The 22,509-nt window shown below is 39.2% G+C and overlaps 1 protein-coding gene across 1 annotated transcript in view; it reads right to left on the bottom strand.

The window, feature by feature from the left end:
• The window catches only part of TRPM6 (transient receptor potential cation channel subfamily M member 6), a 99,947-nt gene that overhangs the window by 22,242 nt on the left and 55,196 nt on the right, over nt 1-22,509 (bottom strand). The window contains exons 20-32 of the mRNA XM_068927820.1: nt 22,062-22,193; nt 20,892-21,020; nt 18,656-18,907; nt 17,543-17,717; nt 15,926-16,040; nt 14,029-14,228; nt 10,646-10,778; nt 7,786-8,927; nt 6,927-7,039; nt 5,839-5,965; nt 4,850-4,947; nt 2,408-2,466; nt 968-993 (exon numbers count right to left, since the gene is read on the bottom strand). Coding sequence (XP_068783921.1) covers nt 968-993; nt 2,408-2,466; nt 4,850-4,947; nt 5,839-5,965; nt 6,927-7,039; nt 7,786-8,927; nt 10,646-10,778; nt 14,029-14,228; nt 15,926-16,040; nt 17,543-17,717; nt 18,656-18,907; nt 20,892-21,020; nt 22,062-22,193 — 2,701 coding nt within the window. The remainder of the gene's footprint in view (nt 1-967; nt 994-2,407; nt 2,467-4,849; nt 4,948-5,838; nt 5,966-6,926; nt 7,040-7,785; nt 8,928-10,645; nt 10,779-14,028; nt 14,229-15,925; nt 16,041-17,542; nt 17,718-18,655; nt 18,908-20,891; nt 21,021-22,061; nt 22,194-22,509) is intronic.

Consider the following 22,509-nt stretch of genomic DNA (forward strand, 5'->3'; position numbering starts at 1 on the left):
GACTGGCATTTCCAGTGAGTGCCCTTGGCCAGTGAGTCAGGGTCCCTTTTGCTCTCTTTCAGTCAGTCCCAAGCAGTAGCACATTTCACACAAAACGAAACAGCTAGCACAAAAAGAGAGAACAGTGAGAGAATTAGTCCTTCTTAGGATGGGAAAAGTGGGTTTAAAAACAAAGCAGCAGCACTGTAATCGCTGGGCTCTTGAGAGTAGCACCCCATGGCACTGCAGCCACAGTTTTGGGCACAGCCCGAGCTAGAGAGAGCAGCAAGCACAGGGGAGGCGAGAAGGAGAGTGCCCTGTTCTGCATCTCAGCTGGTTTTAAACAAGGGGGAGATACCCAACTGTACAGCCTATTACAGCTGTGCGGCACATCAGGAAAATTGGGACACAGGGTAGATTAAAAAGCCAAAAAAAGGTAAGTGAAGTTAAAGAGCACTCTGCTTCTGTGGACTGAAGCCATTCCCCTCTATGACCTGAATTCCTTCACCGCTAATCTGATAATAAATTCAATTCTTCACTGCCTTTGTAATTTCAGTGAAGCCACACAAACAGATGAATTGCACCAAACTGCAACCTGAAAAATCAAGTGTATATTAGAAATTTTATGCCATGATCTATCCTCAGGTATATATCCAACTTTAACTCAGGAGACCTGTTAAACTGCCAGGGATAAAAGCAGCTTATTGCTACAAAAAACCCGGCACATTACAGGGCAGACTTGGGTGAAAATAATTTTTTTTTCTTTTAAGACTTTGCAGTTAGTCTGAGGAAACCATGTTCCCATATAGAAAAATCTTAGACTTTAAAGTAACAATCGGAAATCAACACATGAAATAACAGTTGAACATCTTCCTGTAACCATCCAACTATAGCAAATTAACTTCCGTTCAGATTCTGTACTTCATAATTTTCAAGATGAGATTTGCAGAAAGGAATTAAAATGAGTAATAAGCAATCAAAAACTTACTGTCAGCTCCCTCCGAACTTCTTAACCTGTTCAAAAGCAAACATTTGAGATTTCAGGCAAACTTTTCTAAGATAACACTGGTACCTATAATGAGATGTGAGGTATATGAAGGCTAAACTCACAAAGGTTTCATCTGCATATTAAAATAAAATAATCCTCAGTGCAGTTTTGTTTGTTGCAATGATTTGCAAATAAACCTCAGTTACTAAAGAACAGTGACATTTTTCTGCATTTTTCCACTTTATGTTGAGCTGTTTTTTTTATTGTGCACCACTGTTTATCTCATTTACACAGTAACAATAGCATCAATTAAAGACCACTTCAGTTACATTTACATTTGATCATTTTTCAAACCATGTGAATCAATGCTGAGCTGTATTCAGCGCTACATGTGCCACTGCCCTTGCTTGTGTAAAAGCAGACTTTTCCAACAGTTGGTCTACTGGTCAAGGCTTCAGCCTTAACGTTAAAGCAGATTTTCTTACAGAGGACGGTGGATATGATTCACCCCACACAGCAGAGAGATCCCAGAGAGATCCCACTGAAGACAACAGACTGAATGACAGAATCAGGCCATGCAAGGCCTATAAGTCCTGATGGAAGGTGTGCAGTTTGCCTGCTGCCTATAAATTTTAGAGTAAAAAAGAAAAATCACAGGACGGGTGAAAAAACACAGTATCTTTTTTCCTCTTCCCATGGTGAAGTTATATGGGATGTGGCAGTTTTACAGTGCTTTTTTATGTATTACATCCACAGTATTATTAAGTAGGGGAGATGTAAAAGAAGTCAATGAAAATAAGAAAGTGAAGGAAAAGCAACAGAAAGACACCACCAGCTTGCCAGAGATCTATCAATCAAGCAGGGAAAAAAAAAGAAAAAAAAAGAAAATTAAAAACACTTTTGAAACCAGCATAATTTCACTGAATATAATCAAAGCTTAATAACTATTGAAAGTTCTTTACAAAAAGCAAACCAAATATTTTGTAAATGTGCAGACTCAAAACAATAGATTTTAATTAGAGAATGAGAACAGCTTTCAGGAGCCGCTAGGGTTTTAATTATTAAAAAAGGAAACATGCAATTGACACAGTAAAAGCAAATGTAACCTTTCATGCTCACCAGATTGGAATAATGGCTAGTAAAAAGATGCTATCATGATCTTAGTGATTGAATTAGAAAATTGGATATTGTTAGAATAACAAAGCAGGTCTCTATTCCACCTAAAATTATACATTTGTTCAAATGGATCTCTTTTATCTCCCTTAATAAGCCTTCATCTGAAGAAGAAACTAAAATAGAGTGAATCGCCTTAATTCCTCATTTCAGATAAATTGCTCATCCAAAGCACATTACAGAACTGAAGTAGAAACCTGCAGAAAGTATGGAAGTCTCTTTATAAAAGTATGTGATAAATATCTCAGTATATATAGGAATACATACGAGGAGTTCCTGTTCAGATTATTTGTCTGGATGTTTCCAAAAATGCTATTACTCAAATCCTGTAAACAAGAGAAATACTTTTACTGGTAAAATCTGTACATCACTGTCGTATGCACATCGAGCAACTCAAAACGGTCTAAATTCTGAAAAGAGTTATTGGTATGTTTACTGTTAGCTTGAATAATCCCGTTGACAGGCAGGTGAATTATGGCATTGTTGTACCTACAGTGAAAGGGAATATTAATTCATTCAGCTTGCAATTTTCCATGTTGTCTCCACATGTTTGAATAAAATACTCAGGTCTCCACCTACATCTCAATACATTCACAAAAGCTTACTATAAAAGTGCAGTAAAGGTCTTCTAATATTGAAATCATTCAGAACCCTCCTCTGTATGAGAAAATTCAAATTTAAGGATAAGCTTTACAATTCAGAAAAATAAAAGGCATCCTAACCCTTTATGGTAGAAGACAACATAATGAACAATTTTCCAGTGACATTTAGATCATACATTTTCCAAGTCTTTCAGTTAACAAAACACTCAAACCATCTTTTAATTTTTCAGCTGTATCAGGGAAAATTGCACTTATGGACCAGCCTGCCATTTGCCAGGTCCTCCTAATGTGCTAGTCAGATATGAGATTATTCTTCTAAAAGCAGGAGTCAGGCAGATTTTGTTCCTTAAGAGAAGCAGAGCACAAATCAAAAGTTCAAAGACAAAGTTTAAAGATAAACTGACTAAAATTCAGCTCTGAATATTATCTGCAACTGAATTCTCAAATTTTCTAGCTCAGAGTTCACTCATATTTTCACCTTGTAGATTGCTTTGCGGAGAAAAATTCTTCAACAAATTTGAAACCTTCCCACACACATCCCCCTTGCTTTGCTCTCTGCTAGCCGTCCACAGAAACTTGTGAAGCACTGGTGTCCACTGGCTAAATCTGAGAAGCACTATTTTAGGGAAAATTCTTTTCTTTAAAGTGTATCTTAATTCAAACTGAACTAGCTGGATACAGGAACACTGTAACGGTTCAGCGATAAATATATATATACATTCTCACAACGCAGGCAGAAATCAAGGTGAGGCAGAGCTACTTCAATGGGTATTGCACCCTAGATATTTAAAGATTTAAATAATTTGAAGTTGGCGTTCTGGAAGTAATTAGTTTTGGTCTACCTCTGATCCCACTGTAGTCGCTGGAACTTTTCTGAGGACTTAAAAATCCCACTCTCGAGTTTTACCTGGGCAATCTTAATGTGAGATTTGAAGCATCAAATTAGTCCTTTCACAGAACTTTACCTTTATTTGGCTTGTCTGACCTTGTATTTCACGTTTCAAAGATTTATTGATTTAGTCTCCAAGTTTAGGTGAATAGAAAATATACAAGCAGAAGAAATATCTAGATTTCTCTCTCTCCCCTCTCTCACACAAAACACTGTCATTTTTCAAATTTAGATTTAAGCTCTCTTCCCTAGTATTTGGGAATTATATTCTAGAGCATTCAGAAGTTCGGAACTGCAGATATCTGAGTTATTTTCCTTTCTTTAAAAAACAAACAAAAAACCCCAAGAATTCACAACATTTACAGTGAAAAGAAAGCTAGGCTTTTAAAAATCACTCTTTTAATAACCAAGAGCACTATGAGTAAAACAGGCAAGGAAGGGCGCTGTTGAGAAAGGAGGAGGAAAGGATTATTTCATAGTTCCTTTTCTCAATTTATCCCTCGTTAATTTCCCTTCATACCTCTGAGATACCCCTATGAAAGATAGGTGGTGAAAGATACATTTTCTTCCATTAGCCATGCCATTTAAAAAGAGAAGTTTCTGTAATCCAGCTTCTTTCCCACAGTCTTCAGATCTTCAGCAAATATAAATTGGTCTAGCTCCATCAAAGCCAATGGACCTGGATTGATTTACATAAGCAGAGGGCCTTTATGATATGGAGCTGGAAATTAATTATGGTAAGATATGGTCTTTTTAAGTCAGAGGTGAAGAAAACTAAATTTCGCAATTATTATCAATATTTAACTCCTACTTTACAAGAAATAGCTACCTCTGTCTTACAGATTAAGAGCTATGTAGGCTAACTTTCCAAAAGTTACTTCTCTTCCCTAACTGATTCTGCCTATAGAGTCAAGATCAAGCTATGTTTCTCTCAACTGCCTCGTGAATTACTAACGCATGCTTGGTTTTTGGACCTTCTTCATATCCAAACCCACCTCACAATTCAATAATTTCATATCCTACTTTATTAATCTTCATAGAGTGTTAAGAGCTGTTAAACTATTCATTTACTAACACGCATGTGCCTTCCCAGCATATAGCATAGCTCCTCACGTACCAAGAGGTATTTTATGACAGAGAACCAGCAAGTCTGTGGAGGTCAGGAGAGCTACACTGCCATGTAGATATGGTCTATGATGTACAATCTCTACATCTTACCTCTCGAGAATGCCTCAGGTAATCACAGACTGGTACGGTATGCCTATCAACTTCCTGATTTTTCATTTTCTGGTGCATGTAACTGAGACGTTCCAAACCTAGCCGAAAGAATAGATATCAGTGATATCCAGAGTATAAATGAACAGCCCTGTTATGATAAACACCTCTTCAGTGCTAGGTAATAAACTCCTATACATCATACTGCCCTAGCAAATTAGTAATGGTCTACAAAAGCAACAACAGAATTTCGTAAGATTAAAACAGACTGTTCTATTCTCTATTAGCAAATTTCAGAAGAGCCCCATCCTCTGTGGACCATGTTGTCCTGAGTCACAGCAGTCCCTGGAGCTTCTCCTAGCAGCTTGCAAAGCAAAGCCAATGAGCCGTGTCATAACAAAGCTGAGAGGTAAGAAGACCTATGCAATGATTTCTCAGAATGTAAAAGCTGAAGAATTACCAAAAGAAGGACAGGAAGGCCGTTCCCTAATCATTCCTACAGAGACAATGCAGAATCCATTTCTCCCCCTTGGAGGATGTATTTCTGAGCAAAGAATAAGGCACGCAGGCGACCTGCCAACGAATACAGTATTGCAGCATTACTTGGTTTAAACACCACCAAAAATTTGCAAGAGACTGTTTTCGCAATTGGCTAGGATGCTGCTTTAGGAGAAGCCTCAGGGGAGGAGACAAGAATATCATCCTCCTTGCCTCCCACTTGTCTTGAGGATTAGTGTTCTGCTATCCCCAATGAGAGCCAGCCAGCATTCACAACAAGACGTAACCAAACTTCCATCCCACCTGCATCCATTTTGCCTCTGCAACGGCAGAATAAATGACCAAGCTGTGGGTGCCAATATCTAGCTGTATTCAGAGTGTACAAAGTATGCCAACGGTGAAAGTGGTGGATGACACTTTCAGTTTGTGAATTTTTTTTTACTGCTTTTCATCTTGAGAAAATGAAATTTCACCAGCTGCAAAGTATCACATACTTAGCTGGTTGAAATTAGACACAGTAAGCCTGTTCTTGCTGTGTTTCTCTTCTTCACCCCAGATGTTGATCTCTGCAGGCTCTGAACTCACTTGGGTGTTCTGGGGACAGTCATCCACTGTAATCACCTGGCAAGACACAGACAAAACGACACTCAATTCATAGGCTGACTAGCACCTCTGCAGGTCCTCTGACAGCTGCACTATGACACAGCCTTTCTGAGTATCAGTGAAATGCCAGTGACTGACCTGACTCCCAGCTGAGAAACAGATGTTCCCGTTTTTGTTACCAGTTGCAGAAGACACATTGCTTTTCTCTAGAAAATACTAGCAATGAAAGATCTGACACTATAGCTTTTCAAAATAAACTTTGAAGTCCCCTGGAACATCTTGTGAGAGAATTAGGTCTCAAAGTTCAAGCCTCAGGGCTGTTGCTGACCAGAGCACCTTCTGTAAATCAATCCACTTTCAGATTTCACTTCATTAAACAGGGGTAACTGTTTCCAGCTGACACAAAATTTTTGACACATGTGCACATATATACAGATATGAGACTAGCTCCATACGTAAATACACTTATACGTGTGCATATATACACACATATACATGCAGAGAGAGAGAGAATCAACACACCATCTACTGCTTACACTACACGCTTTGTTGGATTCAGAGAAAAGATAACAGAACCCTCATAGACAGAAAACAACATAAGAAGCATGGCTTGTCTCTTTACTGCTGCATGCAGGAAGCTGAGATCAAGCTCATCGCTCACAGACCATATCAAGCCTCCCCAAGTTCCTCCTTCAGCAAAGTGTGAGGACAGATTCCTTAGTGCGCAAAGCCAATAAAAAGTTTGGTCTACTACCTAGCAAAGCCAGTAGACTTCATTAGGTTCAAAACTTAACTCTCAAGCATTCGGACAGAAGGGAAATCAAGCCAAAGCCAGAGAAAAAAAGACACCCCCCCAGTTTTTGTATAGCATTTTGAAACGTATGAATTTTCAGCTAAGCTTTGTCCCAAGCTACAGAATTGCTCTCAATGAACTACAAGAACAGCTAAGGATATGTGATTGTCTTGCATCTACACATACCGGCACTTGAAGGGGTTTTTGCTGCTTCTTCTCCTTTGGACATCTTCTGTCTCTGTTTTGTTGTTTTGCTTTTTTTGCCCCACAGTGGTGCAGCTCACCAGATAGTGAGGAATCTGTATGAAGTGGTCAAAAGATATGATTAAGCTACAGAGATTTCGTTTACGAAGAGAAGAACTGATAAGACTGAGAGCTGGCAGAACTCCAAAACAAGCTGAGAATTACTGGTGATACCCAAAGCTAATACTCATGAAATTCATGCAGTTCAGTGTAAAGATGTTCACCATCTTAAGACATAAAACAACAAATGTTAGCCATCATCTCATACTATTTATACTTAAAACCAGAGTCTGCTATATTCCAGCTCTTGTAAACAAACTTGGTAGTGGATGAGGTTTTTTTTTTTTTTTTAGACCTACTGTGAAAATATCTACCTCTTGATTCTCCGTTCAGCCATCTGACCTATGGCAATGCTGATATACCTTTGTACAGTTTCTTACAGTTCCTGTAACTCTAGGATTGCTTCCCTGGTGTGGGAGATTCCCTCAGAACCACCACACTCCATGCATCACCCCGGCTGCATAGTCACAACCACAGGGTACATGCCAGATGGGGAGAATTAGGGTTGCACTGCTATTGTGCCCTAACACACAGCATCACATAGCTTAGATACCAGGCGCACTTCCCATTTGCCCTACAGCAGCCAGACCCATTGCAAGGAAAGCAAAGAAGTAACTCTGGACTCCCTGCTACTATCCTCAACTATAGCTAATACATTCTACATGCAAAAGAGAAATTTGTGCAATATCTTGGGCTCCTCCATAAAAATTATGGTAGAGATATAACATTTTATTACTACAACCTTTGGCCTTGCAGGTTTTCTCTCTTTTCTCTTCCTTACGAGACTGCAAGCTGTTTCTCCTGCGGAAACTCCAGTCCCTCCAGAGTGGGCTGATCCGGAAGGAGGTGCTGTGTTTCAGCTCGTTCTCAGAGACGTTGCTGCCGTATCTCGCCTTGTTGGAGTTGTAGGAGAAGGACTGTGATTCTTTTATCTGGACACGCCTGGGAGGACTACCCGTGCAATTGCAGTCACTATTATAGGTGGAATGCATGCACAGTGGCTTCTTTTCTTTCCTCCCTGGGCTGAAAACCCCTTTTTCATCACCTTCGGAGAATCCCCAGTTCACATAACCACCTTCAGTTTCTTCCCTGTCATCACATAAGGGTGTCACTTTCTCACAGATAACCAGCGATGGCTGGAGACCTATAGGATGATCGGTTACTACACCATCAGTATTTTCTGCTGGCAAACAGTTAACAAAGTCTCTGTGAGTCCATCGATAAGCTTCTGGCTCTTTTTCAATGAGGCTGACCCTCCGCAAATTTTGCTGTGCTGCAATGCTGCTCTGCAGCTTGTCCCCTAAAGTGTCTTCCCTGTATTTGTCAGGAGGGCTTGAAAAGGACAAATTTAAGGTGACATCCTCAGAGAAAGAACCTCCTTGACGGTCAGGAGGAACCAGCAAAAATTGTCCATATCTAGGAGTCGACTTGGTCTCAGAAGATACCCCTGAAGTGAGCGTATCACTTTCTACTTCTATCTTTCGCGAGCCGTCTTCTACCGCCTTCCTATCCTCAGTCCTGAAAACGTGGCCTCGGCACTCTGATGACCACCGACTCCTCACCAGGCTCCGCAAGAGGGATGGTGGCATGCTGTAGTAGTTGTACTTCTTATCACGCAAACCCTCCAGACTGCTTAGAGTCTTGGAATAGAGCACGTTGCTCCAGCTGTGGGGGAGCTTCCTACAGGCTCGGTGCTTTGCGTCAGCCAGCAAAGCTTCTTCCACCTGCAAGGTGTCTACAGCCGAAATCACTTTCAAGATGTCCACAGTCAAGGCGGATAGGTCTTGCAAATGTCCTAGCTGGCTGTCCAGGGAAATTAAAGACTCCTTGATATAAAATACCTTCTCATGTACTTCTTTTAGCTGTAAAAACATCTCCTCCACTCTAGGCAGAAAAATAAAAGATTATTAAAATATCAAAACACAGATCTTAATTTCTGTTTGCCCGGTGATGAAGAAAGCCACTGATACACTTGAAAAAATCTGTGATTAAACAGTCCTTCGTTTTTTTACAGTGACTTCCATTTTCATAAACACCTACATTTGACAAAAACAATCCAGACTTTTAATCTGTCATTCCGATTTACTGAGCTGAAAACCTGTGACTTTTAAATAGACAGGCTTTTTGCTCAGGAAGCACCTATTTTAAAAATTACCAATTTCTTACTAATCCTCACACCTTGCCATAGAACTACTAAACCTTCAATATCAAGATACAGCTTTGGAAATGAGAAGTGTATTGCTTATCAGCCAGTCATCCTGCATTTCTACATCTCTTGTGCAAGAATGAGAAGGATGAGGCCCACACAAGCCTACAGATACTCTTCTATTTCTCAAGTACTAGAGGCTGCTGGGAAATTAGCCTTTCCAACAACCTCATTGGCCTCTTGAACAGATTTTGTATGTCCAATGCCACCAGTTATCTTCAAGTAAAATTCAACTACCAAACAAGCACAGCCTTTTTAATGGTCTTCCAATTCCCAGGGAACAGTGTGAGAACTTCTTGGCCTGGAAAAACTGAATGATTTCATTTTAACCAAATCATTATCTTCATATCTCTTGAAGCTACTCTCTCTAGTACTTTGTCACTAAGATAATGATAAACTGGCTGCAGGCAATATGCCAAAAGTATTATTTTGCTTTGTCATTGAGTAACTAAACAGTGTAGTATTTAACCAACGGCTCAATAAAATCAAATACAAGTGTTCCAAGATATTTTTTTTAGCTAAATGAATTTCTTTTAGAAGGGATTTTTCCTATGCTATGAAATACATTTTACCTTTGCGCTCAAAAAGAAAAGAAAAATCCCTTTCCAGATATATAGCTATTCATTAAATGAAATCTTTTTGCTGCAATCGATATTGCAGCTTATGAACAAACCCTTTTTTTTTTTTTTTGATACATTCACTCTGTTTACATGCTTTGTTTTGGTACACAGAAAATGGGTCTATGAACAGGCAAAGATTAAGGGGCTATCTTTGTCTAGGCAGAATGAATTTATTAGATCATATCAATACTGGCATTGAATGAGACTTTTCATGGTGCTCAGTTTGTTTAATTCTTCCCATCAAATTTAATGGCAGCTTTGCCACTGAGTTCAATACAAAGTTGAATTAGGCTAATACTGAGAGTTTTGAAATCCTTGAATTGATAGCCCTATTGATATTTTGCAAACCACAAGGGCATATTGCATATAATGGTTATGTGGTTACTTCTGCAAATAGCAGTTACACTTGATCAAAAGAAACACTCGCACAGTTTTCCTACACTGCTAAGCCTTTGAATAAAAATAGGTATTGTACGCTCTATTCTGGCATCGTCCTCTTGGTGCTACCTGGTCTGCAAAAGTGAAGCTGAGCAACACCCTCCCGCACCCCTCTAACTGCTGGCATACTGCACGCATCCGGAGATCCAGTTTTGCCAGCAATGCTTCCCAGCCACGCTAGTTCAGATAACGTTACATTTCAACCCAAGTCAGATGGCCTATGCATGCTAATACACCTCACATTCACAGTGGCCATAATCTGTTCCAAAAGCTTTAGCTTACCAGTCTTTTTATATGATAAATGTAAACAAAGGACACAAATTAGCCACAAAACACACCTTTCTGTTGTCACACGGATCCTTTCACTGTCACTGGAATTCAAGCTTTCATTCTTCTCGTGAAAATATTTTTCCACGCACTGTTCCTCAAAGTCATGGAGTTTCTTTAACTCCTCATCACTCAAGTAGAGCTCTGAACAAAGGAGGTAATAGGTGGTATTAAGAATGCTAACAAATGCCTCTCCATTTACACCCTTCCGTGAAAAAGAGCAAATTGTCAGAATAGGTTTCCGTTCGCTTCCTAGACAAGAATGAAACAGATCTCCTTCTGTGAATTTGGGCTTATGTATGAAGACCAGACATGACAAGTATGCAAAAATGTGTTTTTCACCTCATCTTACACAGGAAGATAAACTACCTTGACAGAAACTCCACTGTATTTTCACTCTTTCTTTTAAAGACTTAAAAATGCACAGCTAAATGATTGCTCACAGATACATTTTCTCCCTTTTTCCACTATTTTGTTATTCATGCATAAGACACATAAGACTTAGAGACAAATATATAAAACTGAACTATAAAGATCTTGGCTATAATTTGATCAGGACATTCATTAAGGGCTATTTACCTATAACAATCATCATCCTTTCAAGTACGCCAAGCTAGAAAGAGTTTTCTCACCTACTTGCTTCACAAGTTCATATGAGCAAAATATTAAGGAAGTATTCTTTTCACTGGAGTGAAAGGAATTTATTTAAAATTTTAAAACTCCACAGCATAGGCTACTCATGAGACTGTTGCCGAAGGCCAACATACGACTTCTCAGAGAATGGGTTGATTATAGGTCAGTTTGAATAAATGCATATGGTGTAAAAGAGCAAGTCAGTCTCTAGAGGATTTATCTTTAGCTACATCTAAGATCCAAGCTGCACATCTTCCAACCTCTTTTTTATTTTTCTTTTTGCATACCAGAGTTCCCACTGTACTTACTATGGGGGTAAGGGTGACAAACTGCCAGGCAATGTTTTTACCAGCTTTAGTGCCCTGCTGCAACACATGGCACACCAGTGAAGCGCTGTGCAGCGGTCAAGGATCCTTCTCCCTCGCTGAATGAGATGCGATCATCTGCTCGGCTCTTTTCCCCTCTAACCTGTTGGTGACCTTGCCTCCAAGATTTTACCTCGGTATTTTCATTGATTTTCCACTGGGTGGCACTGGATCCTCATTGCTAAAACCAGTTAATTACCATCACATCAAAATTTAACCAGAAGAAACTTATCAAGCAATGTGTAGGCGTATAGAGAAAGAAAGTAGAGGCTTCTCTTTCTGAGAAAGGGTGTAGGCAAGGTACTAGCTGCCTTCCATCCAAAGACTTTTAGATGTGCAAAGCAGTCTTTTAGCTTTCCTGGTGCCTGATGTGCCTTACAAGTAAGACACCCTCTGTGCCAAGTTAATCCCTCATACTATGCATGCATATAAAAAGAACAGTGCTACTTCAAAGGAAGGCTGCTGTACCCAGTCATGATAGGGGAGCTGAGTCTAGCAGCAGCAGTAAAGCAGTTCAGCACTGATTAGTTCAGTCCACATTTGAATTCTGTAACCACTCGTAAGCATGGCAGATATCTTTAGGGATTCATGTCCAGAGAGAAAAACCTGGACAAATCATAACCCAAGCAGGGGCTGTGCAACTCTCTTATTAGGTATGGAGGATGTATGCTGCATCATGTCCCAAAAAAAGGATGAGGCTGTCCAATACTACAGACCAACGTTCCCCAGCTTTTTACAAGGTAAACTGACAGTCGTCACCTTTCCTTCTCCTCACTCCCCTGCCTTGCCCCATCACCCAGCAAGCCCTCACCACAGAGCCTTCATCCTCCACTCCGTTCCTACACTTTGTGGTCGGTACCTCCCCTCACTGCAGCGGCCGGGGGCTGCTCCAAGCACAGCAGCTGGAGCTGGCAGCAGTGGGACAGGGAGCTGGCATTGCCATGAAGAGGCATAGGAAGGACCGGGGCCCGGAGAAGTGCCACGGCGGGAAGCGTTAAGGTGACAGCAGCAGGGAAGGTGCACAGAGGGACCACAGCAGCAAGGAGGTAGGAGGCTCCTGTTCTCTGTCCCCAAATCTGCTGTCTCTGGATGCCCTCTGTCCTCAGGCCCTGCTGCTACTTTTGCATTGCATTGCTCATGCAATTGCACTCATCACATTGCGTCGCAGTTCTGTGGCTGTCTCCTCACATCCCAGCAGGATACAGTATTGCCAAGTACTGTGCAGGGATTACCTTTAACATTGATACCCACTGTGATAAAGTACAGCATATTGACTAACATCCAGCCTGAAGCCTAACATAACGGGGTTATTTTATGTGTGGTCAAGGATCTATCTAGCAAGCAGGAGTTTCCTTTTACTAATCCCGTTCAGTCGAGGATCCATGTGATTTAATGGGATTGTATCCTCATGGTACTATAAATCTACAAATAGGTTTTGGTAATTAGTGCCGAAATGGGTCCTCAAATATTAGGTTTCACATCAGCAGTTGATGCCTTCGTGATGCAAGGAAGGAACTCTCCACTCACGCGCAGCAATACTTAACAGTTTAGGGACTGTAATATTTGCTGAAGCATCTTTTATGGGCCACTAGTGCCTCACCTCAAAATACCTTTAACTAGCTTGCTTCATACGTATGACTATCATTACTGCACAAAGGAGCTGAAAGCTGAAGTCTCATCTCCACTCAGTGTTGTTTTCGCTCCTTTACTTTATGAAGCAAAGATTCTGACAACCTGTGTCGACAAACTGTGCTCCAGATAGAGAAAAATCATGAAAACTTAATGGAGTATGGAGGGCACAGAGGGAAGAAGTCGATGAGTATTATCAGAATAAACACAGGGTCATCAAAAAGGTCTGTGAGTTTGGGTAATTAAAAAAGAATTGTTAGTCTTTTCAGGAAAAACGTACAAAAAATGTGTATCTCCAGTGTAGCTTATTTTCTTTAAAAATAAGATTATTGTATCCTACAGAAAAAGTTACTGCCACTTTAGTTCAGCTCAGAGTTGTGACATATTGAGGCTACTCCACCAGCTCAGTTCTGCAGCACCATTTAGAAGTCAGGCATCAGCTTCATTGAAAACAAGAAATTTAGCATGATGGTGCTGCCAGGCAATGACGTTAAGTTAAAACTCAGAACCTGTCTAAGTTCTTCATTCTATCAATAGTATGTCTTCACTGACTCACAATATGCAGCAAAGAGAAAGCCAAATACAAAATAAAACATTGCCTTAAATGAGCTCTTAGACGAGCAGGTTAAATTCAGTTTTGAAAATAAAAACAACTCCCACCCTAGGGAATTTCCTTTTTTGGAGGAGCTCAGCCACAAACTGACAGGAAGCCAGCAAAACACTCATCACCAGCTATTCCTGTTGGTCCCCAGCTTTGCCCTGCTTACTTAGTCCAACATCGCCTTCTTCTTGATCCAACTCATTTGGGGGCTGATGGTGGAAGATGCGGTTGATGAGCAGTGCGACATGGCTCAGGAGGATGAATGGTGGAGGCAGCCATGGCTTCTCATGGTAGGTCATAATGTAGCGGTAACGGTTGTACTTCCAGAGCTTGTTTGATATGGATTTCAAGTCAAAATAAACATTACTGAGAAGAGAGGTAAGGGGGAAAGGGAGGTAAAACATTCCTGTGAGAAACCTTCCCAGTACAGCAGAAGATGCTTGGCTACAGATCTAATTCGATAAAGTCCCATCCCTCCAGTGAGGTAAATCAGCTTAGCAACTTTCATTTAACAAAGCAGGAGCACGCACCTGCAGCTAGTGCACAGAGGACGAGATCTTCAAAGCTGCCTAAAAGATCTGGAGATCCAATTCCCATCCAAATTAATGGGAACTGGGCAAAAAATATCCCTGAAGTGGTTTTGAAAATCTCAGCTGGGGTATTTAAACTTTAATGTGTACCCTATTTGGGAATTCAACATTGTCTGCCGATCTGAACCGGATTAAACGTAAGGAGTCAGGCTAGAGGAAGTGTGTTAACAAAACAGTACTGCTGCTCTTCAGTGCGCTCTCCCTTCAACAAAATACCTGCTGCAAGAGGTAGCTACAAAGCCGGCTCTTCTGTAGGTGCCTTTTTGCAGTGATACTATTAAATTTGATTGTGCTGCAGCCAGCACCTAACATTTTCCCATACTATCATAGAACGCCAGTTCAGGTAAGCGACTTTGTGTGTTCTGGCACTTTAATTGCAGTCCTACCTAGGTCCTGCCTGTCCAACATATGATCATAAAAACATCAGCTTTGCTTCTGGGAACATAATTAAACATATTACTAATATCCATTTTTGGTCCCACTTCTGGAAGAATTAAATCACTAAGCAGAAGGTTTCACACATCATTGTTGCTGAAGGTCTAAATCTAGAAATAATTCAAATTATAATTTCACAGCCGTGTATTAAAAAAAAATTAATGCCTTGCCACAATTTCAGGAAAGAGCTTTCTAATTGGAAATGGGAATAGGCTGAGTTTTATCATTCAGTTTTCTTGAATATTAATCATGACATTTCTTCATTTTAATTTTTATTAACTTACAGCTTTTAATTTTTATTAACTTATAGCTGACTTTTCTTCCTCAGAAATACTGAACTCCAGGAAAAAAAAAATTAATTACTTAGATTATATTGTTCTCTGCTAATATTTACACACATTGCTCTTTAGCATCAACATATCCGTGAGAAACTTATTCCACTGCAGTGGAAGGGTCTTCTAGGAGTTCCTCTTAAAACTCAAAAGCTTAGGTTAAGTCATCGATGAAACTCTCATATTCTTGCAGCAGACATTAACAAGCAGACATTTAAAACCACTGCAGCTAGATTTCAGTTCTAGAACACATCAGATTGCACCAAACAACACGAATTTTCAAGTTATTTCCCAGAGGAAGACCATGCCCCTAACAAAGTCATCACACTCCTTCCTTCAAATGTTTCCTCCACTTATCTGTCAGTTTAAATATTATGCTTCCTTATGATGAATATTATGTAGGCTGTCAGCACAAGAAATATACATTTTAGGAATGAAGAACAAATTATGTCAGAGCTGAATTAATTTTGGTTGTTTACCAAGTGGAGTTGTCCCCTTCCTTATGGCAAAACAGTTTAGTTGCTTCCTCCCACCCTCTGCTTCCACCATTTTTATTTTATGCACCTAGATCCCTTGGAAGACGGGGTTACAAGCCCACATCACCCTGCCCTTAGTGGAGTATTTTTGGTGGAGGCCTCTTGCAGAAGTGTTGGCAGAGCACCCATGCGTTGACCTTGCTTTTGCAGTAATATACCATGGTACCTACTTAAAGAAAGCAATGAGCAAGTTGACCATGATGATGTATTGCACAAAGAGGTACACAGCTTGGAGGAACGGTGTGAGGAAGGAGCCAGGAGGACAGTCTTGGTTGGATTCGCAAACTGAAAGTAAAGGACATGCAAACCACAGTCAGCAAGGAAATCAGCAGAGCAATGGTATGGGCTCCACACTTGCACCAGTAAGAAACAGGACAGTCCCAATTACTGCCATGGAGTTATGTTATTTAATTTCTGATTGAAGAGACTACCTCTGCGTAAGGGAGATGATCTGAGGCCTCTTCACGACACTACCATTCCACAGTTTCCATTGCAATACAGAAGCTCTAAATACCATTTGTTACATAGCAGTTCTTACACCAGTAACAGACTTGTTAACAGGAAAATGATGAAACTGTAATATAAGCTGGAAATGGTACATGCTCAAGAAAACTGAAATCCAGACCATCAATCGTTAAAGCAAGTAACATAGACTTCATCGACTCGAGTGTGGAAAGAATAAGGCCCCAGGACTACTTCATCAATCCTGGAGTATGATTCCTATATAGCTTTAGTTAGATCATATTAACTCATGTGTAAACGGATATATGGCTATGGATATTTGTGAGATGATGCAATGGTTCATAGAAACTAAGGGATCCCTCTTAATGTTTTTAAATTGACAAAAAAATATTTAACATTTTTAATTTTTTAATCAAATTGTGTACCTCTGAGGTTTAGCATTGTTAAGTGATTAAATGGATTAAACTGTGAAACTTAACAGCGCACTTTTATTAAGAGCATTTTGACTTAGAAAAAACTGTTTCCTAATCAAGATATATAGTCATCACATGACTGTTTCAGGAATAATAACATATGCAACATGCTTCATTATATAAATGAAGCAGACCTGTGCTGAACTATGTATCTTAAATATCTGCATCTGTTTGTTTACCAGCTTTTCCATTTTAGTGACTGCTTTACTTGCATCCACCACTTAGCAGCATTTAAGTACCTTGCAGCTGCAACGATGAAGCCCTTCCTGCAGTGCCTGGCTCTTCTCTCTTATTATGATAAAGTCAAAACTATGAAATCAAGGTGTAACATCTTTTTAATTTCAATTGATTTGCTACATGTAACTGGTTGATTTGTCTAAGAATGATGTCTGCTAATACAACTCTTATTACGATGAAAAATCCTTTCCTCTCTCTTTTTTTCCCCCTTCTCACTCCTTTTATTTTTTATGGCAACTTTGCAGTCTTTCTCTAGAAGATGAGCACTTTTGGATTAGCTTAACTGGAAATTCATTCCACTGACAGCTCCCCTGACCAAGAATAAGCCTAATATTAGTCTCTGTGTGCTTTGCTCTGACCTTTTTAATATATTTCTTTTCAAAAGTTACCTTTGGAGGCTTTAAAGCTTAATATTCATTTTAAACAAAGAAATTAACATTCTCACCTTTATTCATACAATATTAAACTAATTAAAGCCAAATATGTACATTAGAATCAAAATTATTTGAGCAAGAATAGACCCAACATGCGGTCCAGGCTTTAAGAGCCCTAAGTGGTCATAGTTAAGCACATATTAAATTTAAGTTGGTGAGCAGTCCTATGAAAATTACCTACCATCTATTTCTCCAGCATAGACTTCACCAAATATCATCCAGTAGGGTTGAAACACAATATCTCGTGCCAGAGTCCAAGAAGGAGGCTCCTCTGGGGAAAGGATTGCCTTTCGTGACACCCCAAAACTCAACAGGACTATGGCCATCATGATCACAATATAGAACATGTTTGCTGTCTGTGTGGAAAAATTATGTTAATTATATGTAAAGGAGACATACATTTTAGGAAGAAAAATCATTCACAACTTTTACAAATAGGAATAGAAAAAATAGTATTAATAATCTAATCTGCTAGAGGAAAGAAAAATATTTTATTTCTATGAACTGGATTATCCACATGTTCTCTACAAGTTAAATTCATTCTGGACTAAAAAGTCTTCAAGTCCTACTCACTTAAGACCTTCTTACGGTCTTAAGTAGAATTTAAATAATGCAGAGACCTGTGTTGGTTCTCCTCTTCAGTCGTATGTTGTTTCAGAGAACAAGGAATATCAAGGAAAACGATTTTGCCTTCTACCACTGGATCAGAATTACTATGCAAAACAGAATACAGAAGTATTAATAAGACAGTTCCCAATAACCATGAAAAATTACAGAGGGAATCTGCAGATGTCCCTCAAGACTCAGCAGCAGTTCAGCAGCAGTTCTGATACCAAAAGAAAAAAATTAACTTTGATCTCAGAGAAATTTTGCCTGCTAAAAATGGGATGTAATTATTTGAATCAAAATGCAAAAAAATAATGAGATGATAGTTTCCAAGAGCTAGGGGAATTATCTATAGTACTGAGCCCCTCTGCCAAAGACAAAGATTTTTCTTCCTCCTATTATCAAGCTGGATCAGAAACTCAGCTCAAATGTAATGCTTCTCTAAGAACCAAGTGAAAATGGCTTTTGTGAATAAATTCAAATAATGAATAAATTATAGAGAACTGAAATCTGACTGCTAACTCACAAACAGAAAGAACAGCAGTATTTGCAGGTAGTATATTCACTGAGAGTTATTAGGTCACCTCTTATTTGACTACTATTTTTTTCTAGGTTCATTTGTGACATTTACAGGTGCCTCAGTAGACACCTTAACTATAAAAATGTTTCTCCAAAGTGGAATACTTACCATTTTCCCAATCATTGTCAGGTATGGGCCAGCATGCTGATTTACAGCAAAAAGATCAAGGAGCCGTGCATACCAAAATATTATATCCAAGCAGTAAAGTAGCCGCCCTGCCGTTTGAACAGGTGGGTTGAACCAGCGCAAGCCAAAACCAATTATAAACAGGATGATAGCTATAGAATCAGTAAAATTCCAGTATTCATAAATCCACACCTTCACTTTTTGGCTGAATTTTCCAGGCTCTGAGATAAATACCTGAGCAGAATGTGGAAAAAACAACAGAAGCTCCCTTAAAATGACTGATATATTCTTTAAACTTTTCCTGTCGAGCAGTTTCATAATATTTAGGAATGTACCCTTTTTTTTCTTTTTTTTTTAGCAGCTCTGCATATTACTACTGCAAATCACTGTTTACTGAGGTTTATATTGAATCCATAATGTCATATTGCTCAAGCATGCTACACCAAATAGAATAGGTCTTTCTAAGGAAAAATGACTTCTGATACTGAACCGTTCACTGAAAAGCACATTCCTCAACAGAAAAGAACAGGCACTACAGAACTACTATGCATATGTATTGTTATAAATTAATTAGTATTTTCTAGAGAACGGTCATGACCTGCAACAGCCATTTCAAAAGCCCCTAAGTCATGGAAAATGCCAACCCAACCTTGCTGAGAGGAAAATAATTAATGTATCCTACTTTAGACCAAAAATATAAAGCAAGATCCTTGCATTCTGCCAAGGACACGCTAAAAAAAGGAGTGCTGGCAACTAGCAAGTTAAAGAATGAAATGTTCGCTCCTTGAACTCTTGAGATGCCCCAAAGGGATTTTAAGCTTCACTGAGCAAATGTGTAAAGTGGAATCTTTGGGAGGCCATAAATAAAACCTTTACACCTTACGTGAGTGAGGCCAATTATGCAGCGCTAGGTAAGATCACACCGATAAGTAGCAAGTGAAAGAGAGATTTTGAACTGTTATGCCCTGATCCTTCAAGAATTTACGCACAGGAACACATTTGCACAAACAAGTGATCCTACTGAACTCAGCTGGATTAAGCCACATAAGTACCTGGATGCAGGATCAGGGCCTAAAGGCTTTAACAATTATTTGATATAATCTAGAGAAATATGGGCTTACACAGTCACATATAGCAAGGCCTTCAGCAGTTAATTAGGTGCATGTGTAAGGCACAGTATCCTACAAAATCTTTTCTAGCAGTCTGGGGACTAGTAGACGGACAAAGAAACTCAAGTACAAGACATCAACTTCTAAGTGTCCAGTTAAGGTTAATGATAGAAAGAAGATACTGATGTTTACACCATCAATACAATGCAACAGCACAATAGCGATCTCCAAAGTACTTCCTATTTCATATCTGCTTTTCTTCTCAGTTAAACAGTCCTTGGGTATATTTTTTTCAATTTTATCTCATGCAGCCACTCATTTTCTGTTTTCGCATAGTTCTGAGTGATCTGACTACTTTAACAGCATCCTTTACTCAGAATTGATTTTTTTCAGTCTCTTATTCTCCTAAAAGTACAGCATTGCAAAAACCACATAAAAAACACTTCACAATACTATTGCTTATTATATGCCAATTCCATACTGAAGACATGTCTGACCAGACAAAATAATTTGGGAAATACCTAGCTGCCTTTATCCTTAATCTTAGCTTTAGAGTGTAAGACACAAGCTCAGATTCAATCAACCGCAGTTAATGTGAATAATTTTGACTCACTATCATTTTTTCCTGCCCAGCTAATATGGCACGAAAATTTGATGGAGTTTTTCCAGTCTTGTTTCTAGGGCATCAGCTGGACTTGACAGAGACCCTTAGAAAATTTTGCATATAACAACTGTTAATTGACAACAAGGTTCACAGTCAAAGCAAAATCCTGAAGACAAATTCCATTTTCCTTATAAGTCTAATGGTCTATGCCAAAAATGATGAATTTACGAAAATGATGCCAAGACCAAGGACCCAAATCCCAATTCAGCACCACGACTTTTCAAGCAACCTGCACACTACCACTGGCGCCAAGAGATTTAAGGACAAACTTTAAAATCTTTTTTTAAGGCTCAAGTAGTGATCTTCAGGTAAAAGACTTCGGAAGCATAAAGGCCATGTGCATTTATTTTCCAGGCCACGCAAAATTCTGTGCAGGAAGAACGTAGGCTATGGTATTCTTATAATATACCCTCTGAAGATGAGAAGTAGGAATGGAAAAGCTTACCTCCCTGACTTTTTCGATGCCAGTGCTGAAAATATAAACAATAACAAGCCACTCTTGCACACTGGGTCGTGGTTCCATCTTCACCAACACAGTATATGTGAAGAGCATGAGAAAAGCCATGTACGCCATCTACAAAACACACACTACATATTCCAGATGCACAGGCAGCTGTAACAAAAAGCTCAGCAGAATTCTGCAAACATATTAACAAGTATTTTGCATGAGAAAATGCATTCAAATTACTGGGACACTGTCAAATTTTTGAGCCCCAAATCTTTCCTCTAGCTCGCCAAAGTTTTTTTTTCTTTTTCTTTTTTTTTTTAGTATGCGGAATACCCTTAAACATGATTTTAAAATTGGCACTTTAGCGTTGAAAGAACTGAAACAGAGGATGAACTATTGTCCTAAGCTGCATGCAGTGCATGTCCACCGGGGCCTTAACCCCACAATGTCCAGAGTTGAGACAGAATATTATATCTGTCTGTCATTACTTGGATGTAAAGGCAGTACTAGCCTTTTATCCTAAACTTCTGTAGGAGCAAGTAACCATTCCCAAAGCTAAATGTAATGCTGCTAGCTTATCAGTGCCTGCCAAAACACAGAAGGAATAATATCAGGTGGAAAAAATATATTTTAGAATATACTGGAAACATACCTGAGATAATAAACTAAGAAAATATAAAGCAGTTGACCACAACCTTTTAAAGGAAAAACAGTTTATGCACATTGCAGTCTTAAAGATCTCAAGTTCCACAGATACAGGGTTAGTTGCCAAAACTGATTTAATAAACGCATATTTCTCTGTGGTAAACTATATCCTATATCAAAATTAACTCTTTCAGAAACAGTTTCTAAAGAAAGGGTCAAGAATATGTGTGAATTTTTATCTATTTAAGGTCAGGTTCAAGTTTATCTCTACAGATGCAATTAACTACCAAAAAAAAACTGTCCTGGGATTTTCCTTTAGTCCCCTAGAATCTGATTTTTTTACCGCAGCTGCACAATTCTGGCTGAAAAAACTTAATTGTGAGGGAAAAATTCAAATGCCTTACCATTCCCCACCACCAAGTGCCCGCAAATTAGTGTTAGACAAAGGAAATGTGGTATCTAGTGATATTTAAAGGATCAGAAGAGGACTTTGGCAATCTGAGTTCTAGCGCAATGACCAACCGTGTGAAACCAGAACTTGACAATTGGCGCATTGTAGAACTCATAGATTTTTCTAGTTCCAGGAAGGCTTCCTTGTCCACTGTTCACTTGGCCTTCGTTGGACTTCTGAGGTGCCTTCTCCACATCATAATCCTTAAGAGGAAATAGTATTTTAAAAGTAAGAAGCCATGGTGTATGACTGCAAAAGTTGTGCCACGTTAGCAGGAAGACAAGGACACATGTTTAAACTTTGTTCTAAGTTAGAAGCATCCTGATTTTTTCCTGCTGTAACCATCTCATCTGCAATAATTAACGCATCCACTTTTCTCATATAATCATTAGAGTTTGATCTTGCAATTAAAGCCAGTGGACTGGGCATCAGCAAACCTGAACCCACTCCTGTTTCTGACACAGATTTCTGTCAGTCTTTTAGCAAGTCACTTACTCCCTCTCCTATCTGTAAAATATG

Source organism: Struthio camelus, chromosome Z (assembly GCF_040807025.1).
Source record: "Struthio camelus isolate bStrCam1 chromosome Z, bStrCam1.hap1, whole genome shotgun sequence".
Classification (NCBI taxonomy): domain Eukaryota; kingdom Metazoa; phylum Chordata; class Aves; order Struthioniformes; family Struthionidae; genus Struthio; species Struthio camelus.